The sequence below is a fragment of the Nannochloropsis gaditana genome (genome assembly GCF_000240725.1).
Source record: "Nannochloropsis gaditana CCMP526 unplaced genomic scaffold scaffold011, whole genome shotgun sequence".
Lineage (NCBI taxonomy): Eukaryota > Eustigmatophyceae > Eustigmatales > Monodopsidaceae > Microchloropsis > Microchloropsis gaditana.
Window position 1 is genome coordinate 3,986 of NW_005803942.1, and position 3,701 is coordinate 7,686.

Consider the following 3,701-nt stretch of genomic DNA (forward strand, 5'->3'; position numbering starts at 1 on the left):
GAGGCCCCTGACCGTCCCGATGGCCCCCTCTTTCCACACTGAAATGCGCGCGCTCGCCCGCCGCAACTCGCCTACATACCAGGGGAGTACCAATGTGCCCAACGGCAGCTATCAGGCCGAGGCCTTCCCTCAAAGTCACCTTCCGCCCCTACAGAAGCAGCGCGTCAATGCAAGCGGCGGCGGGGCTCTGCGACAGCACGCCCCTCGACATATGTCACCCCGCACGTTGACCGTTCCGCAAACCCTCAAACTGAGCACCCAAATGCGTGCCGCTGTGCGAAACAATTCGATGGGAGAAGCTGTTCATGTCGACCTTGGAAAGGGTAGGCAGGGGCAAGAGCGAGATCCGGAAGAGAATCGGCACCAATTCAAGGCCAGGCCGCTGGACCGTCGTATACTAGAGTCGACGGGAGAGATGGGTGTGCCAAAGGTCTCAAAAGGCGGTGTCACGATTTCTCAACCATTTCATTTCAAGACGGATAGCCGGCATCGGTTGCGAGGAGCTCTCTCTGAGGCCGGTCGGGTGCAGACTGAAACGTACGAAGGAAAGCACCAGCGCAACAAGTCAGTGCCTCTTCAGCTGTCCGCGGCCGAGTCCAAGATGGCGTCCAAGGCCCGCATAAGTGCTCGAGAGGAGCAGGTGGAGCTCGAGATGAAAGCTTCTTCCTCGCCTGCTTTGGCTTCCCGAAAAATCCTGTCCGCAGCGTGCGCGCAAGAAGTCTTGGAAACCAGTGAGCTGCGCCTCCCCTCGGTTCATCGACAGGACGAGGCGCAAAATGCTTGGCAGCTGGAGATGGAGTGTCTTGAAACAGCGGAGCACATGCAGTTTGGGGGTTCTTTGGAAGAAAGTGGCCCTGGCTCCCTCGTTGAGCGGGCTCTATCGAAACCTTTGAAGGTAGTCCATCGGCATCCTCATTCTGAGAATTTGAGCACCTCCGCACGCGTCCTGGACCGCAAAGCATCCGAGGATATTATACAGGAGCGAAGCGAAGAAGCACCTGGCGACAAGGCCCGACCCCGGGATGCGAGAGATGATTTTCGCGGCGCACGCTTGACTTCAAAAATGCAGCCCGACTCGACTTCGAAGCCGGCTCCAAAGGGGAATGGCTTAGGTACCGGCTCGCGTGTACGCAAGTTGACGGTGCCCATTTCCCCTCACTTCAAAACGACAGAGCGATCCTTCACCCGTCTCCAGCAACATCAAGCGTAGGCATGTATAGAGGGGACAGGACCTGGTAGGCATGAGAGACCGCTATTCCATCTTCTTGTCGAAGCAGAAATAATGCCTGCAGGAGTTGTCAGCGGCCACGCCATCTGCATAGCGCGATTGTGTAATGCATATTTGGAGGAAAAAGTCGAGTTTGCTTCGTTTTTTGGGGGGCACACCATTTATGGGAAGCAGAAAAAGGAACGTGAGCGAGCTCGGGCTACTGAGATTCATTTCATACCCTCTTTGAAAGAAAAATTGTGAAGGCAGGTTTGGATCGCGAGCAGGCGCGTTCTTGTGTACAATTCAAAGGCTTTCATCTTGCTTTGCACCCATATTTACATATGTTTCGGACAAGCATTCCTTTCCTTTACCCAAATATCGAGCTATCTCCTGCGTCCCATACTTCGGAAAGTGTTGGTCTTGCTATTACTTCTCTCATAGAAGGTTGCCTCAGACTTGTCGAGACGATCGTATATGTTACCAATGCCCGCACGGCCTTGCAGCATCATTATATCGAAGGAATTTCCTCCGGAGGCCCGGGGCACATTTTGTGTTATTTCGCACCAAGGGGCGCGTACAGCGGGATGGTGAAAAGTATCCTTTCCCAAGTCCAGAATCTCGCCCGTGCGGGAAGAAGGCACCTTACCAGGGCCCCGCCAAAAGCGAACATCCTTCGCTACCGCAAGAGAAAGGGGAACATGGTTCTCAAGGCGTCCATACCATTTGATAATCAGGTCTTTCGCGAAGTAGGTAGCGATGGGCAGGGGGAGAAAGAAAGGGATATCTTCGTAGGCCAACTTAGTGACGAGCATCACAAACATGACAAATTGAGCAACGAAAAGGCCAGTAAAAGTGTAGCGGAGGATGAGTTTGAACATTTTCCCACCTGTTTCGTATTCAGGCTCGTAGACGAAAAGGAGTTGACGTTTGTATACCAAAAATGCACCAGCAAAGAAGAGAAAACCAGCTGGCAGGATGAGCGGTGCCAGGCAGGAATAGCACATCGAATAAACAAAAAGCAGCGTGTGCTCTGCCAAAAATTTCCCGTAATGGAAGCCGCCAGGATGAGTAAGACTTCGGCAGCCAATCACCATCTGCGCACGATTCTGCTCCGTTAGCTCGTCGACGAATATGATCTTCACTAGGTGAGTAAGGTAGGCCATGGTTCGCATCAGCTCAGAAGGTAGCCCCGTCAAGGCTTTGATGATCGTAAAATTGATAAAGAAGGCCGCAGGCTTGGGCAGTGTTATACCAATTTGGTTAAGAATTTCGATGGGATTCGAATACGCCCGCTTGACCGTCTCGACGACGGAGGTAGTGACCATGAAGATCACCAAAGCGTTGTAGAAGAGGAAACCAAAGTACCGTTTGAACACGTGGTAATGAGCCTCCGAAATGGTCCGAGAATCCTTGATAACACGAAGCGTCAGCAGGCCGAAGATAGGCGGAATGATAGAGAGGAGGATGAGCAGGAGTAGGGGCGCAACAAGAGCGAGTACTGCGTTGATCCATCGATTGTCCTCGTCCGACCTGGGTAGCCAGTCATTCAGCGCAGGAAACTTTCTCTTCAAAGTCTCCACGCTGTTCAGAGCTGAGATGAAGGCTGTGGGAAAGGCGAAAGCGATGGTGATTGCCAGCGTGAGGAGGTGACCCAGTGCGGTCCGAAGGTAGCTGGTGACGAAATTGATGTCAATATTGGTCCACATGATGTCTTCGGGCAGGGGGGCCTCCTCCACGATGATCTCGAATGCCCGCTGGTATGTCACCGTCTGCCGCAATATAGCCGTGGCTTCGAGCGTGCTCACAGTCACGAATGCTGTCCCGTACACCTCCGAGCTGATCGGCTTCCTGAAAAACTGCTCCAGTACTGCTTTACTCCGGGTGCTGATTTGAGGCCGGCGGTCGTCGCAGGGCAGCGTAGAGGGCGAGAAGGAGCCATATTCTCCCGGCATATTCCCGTCCTTGTTGCTTCCTCTTTCCTGGCAAGCGTTGCCCCGCGTCGCCAAGCGTGCGTCCTCGGACGGCGGCGCCAGATCCCCCGCCCAGGCCACAACGCGCGCCCCTGCCCCGTTGGGTCCCATGGCAATCCCCATGCCGGCCAAGCCCAGTTCATCCTCGACCTCACCCTCCTCGCGCTTGTCCTCTCCTTCTGCTGGAGCAGTGCGCGCAGGGCTTGAACGGTGCGTGGGGCCCCCGGAGGGCTGCAGGTGGAATGGGCCGCCGGGCAGGTCGATCCCGTCGATGTCGATGGCGCTCTCGTCCAGCTCATTCTTTCCCTCCTCGCCCGAGCCCCGCGCACATTCCCCATCTCCCTCGACCGTCGCTAGGAGGTCGCCCTCCTGCAACCTCGCGGGCCCCTGCCGCTCAGGACTCCGCTCTCGGGCGGCAGGAGAGACAGGCCTTGGGGCAGACGAGAAGAGGGGAAGCGCCCCCCCACCCGCGCCATTGCCGTCATGAGGCTGGGCGAGGGTGGACAGCTGCCTGGCGGGGA

At 55.8% G+C, this 3,701-nt stretch overlaps 1 protein-coding gene across 1 annotated transcript; it reads right to left on the reverse strand.

Annotated features, from left to right (window-relative positions):
• Positions 1-1,499: 1,499 nt before the first annotated feature.
• Positions 1,500-3,485, reverse strand: NGA_2011900 (erd (early-responsive to dehydration stress) family protein; the record flags this gene model as incomplete). The annotated part of the gene is made up of 1 exon (XM_005856271.1): positions 1,500-3,485. A coding segment is annotated over one exon (1,892 nt), but the record flags the coding sequence as incomplete, so codon positions are not given.
• Positions 3,486-3,701: the final 216 nt, after the last annotated feature.